Consider the following 717-nt stretch of genomic DNA (forward strand, 5'->3'; position numbering starts at 1 on the left):
TCGAGCCCCCCCCCCGTAAAAGAAATGATGACCCAAAAAAAGCCAATTTATTCATCGAATTTATTCAACGATAAAATAACTCAAAAGCCCCCGGAGTCGATCCTCTAACGAGATACAAAGGCGTATAAACCACACAGGCAAATGAGTCGCATCTCTCAAAACAAACACGGCTATAACTCGTCTCACATTTTTTTTACTCCCATCTCATAAGCACCTCTCGCAAATATATAACGAGAGCAAAAAAAATATTAATACTCACACGAAGATTTTCGTCTCCCTCGCAAATGGATTTCGTGGCCTCCCACTGTGTCTCGAGGGATTCGCAATTTTGCCAGCACTGTAACGAAAAAGAGACAAAAGAAATTAGAATGGAAATTAAAATGAAGAAATGAAAATAACTTGATAATGATGCGAACAAAGCAAAAAAAAACAAAATAAAAAAGCACAAAATGCCCCGAAGGACGGAAGAAAGTGCGCTATACGAGAATCGCTGAGTATCGGTGGGAATGGGTTGAGTGAAAGGTTACGTGGAAGAGGGAGAATGATATAAAGAGGGAGATGAAGGGGAAAAAAATCATAGAAGAGTGAGTGGACGGCGAATAAAAACCATCAAGCCGATGGCTTGAATTGGGCGATTTAAGCGAGGTCGGTTTTCTACGGTACAACGAAGGGTATAACCAAGGAGTAGAGGTATAAGAGGGTTTTTCAAGTGGGGGG

General features: G+C 41.1%; 1 protein-coding gene across 1 annotated transcript in view; it reads right to left on the bottom strand.

Annotated features, from left to right (window-relative positions):
• Nucleotides 1-717, bottom strand: part of LOC107043106 — a 7,601-nt gene that overhangs the window by 2,530 nt on the left and 4,354 nt on the right. The window contains exon 2 of the mRNA XM_015264420.1: nucleotides 260-337. Coding sequence (XP_015119906.1) covers nucleotides 260-337 — 78 coding nt within the window. The remainder of the gene's footprint in view (nucleotides 1-259; nucleotides 338-717) is intronic.

This window comes from Diachasma alloeum, unplaced genomic scaffold (assembly GCF_001412515.2).
Source record: "Diachasma alloeum isolate Michigan unplaced genomic scaffold, Dall2.0 Dall_scaffold_00547, whole genome shotgun sequence".
In the NCBI taxonomy this organism is placed as follows: Eukaryota; Metazoa; Arthropoda; class Insecta; order Hymenoptera; family Braconidae; genus Diachasma; species Diachasma alloeum.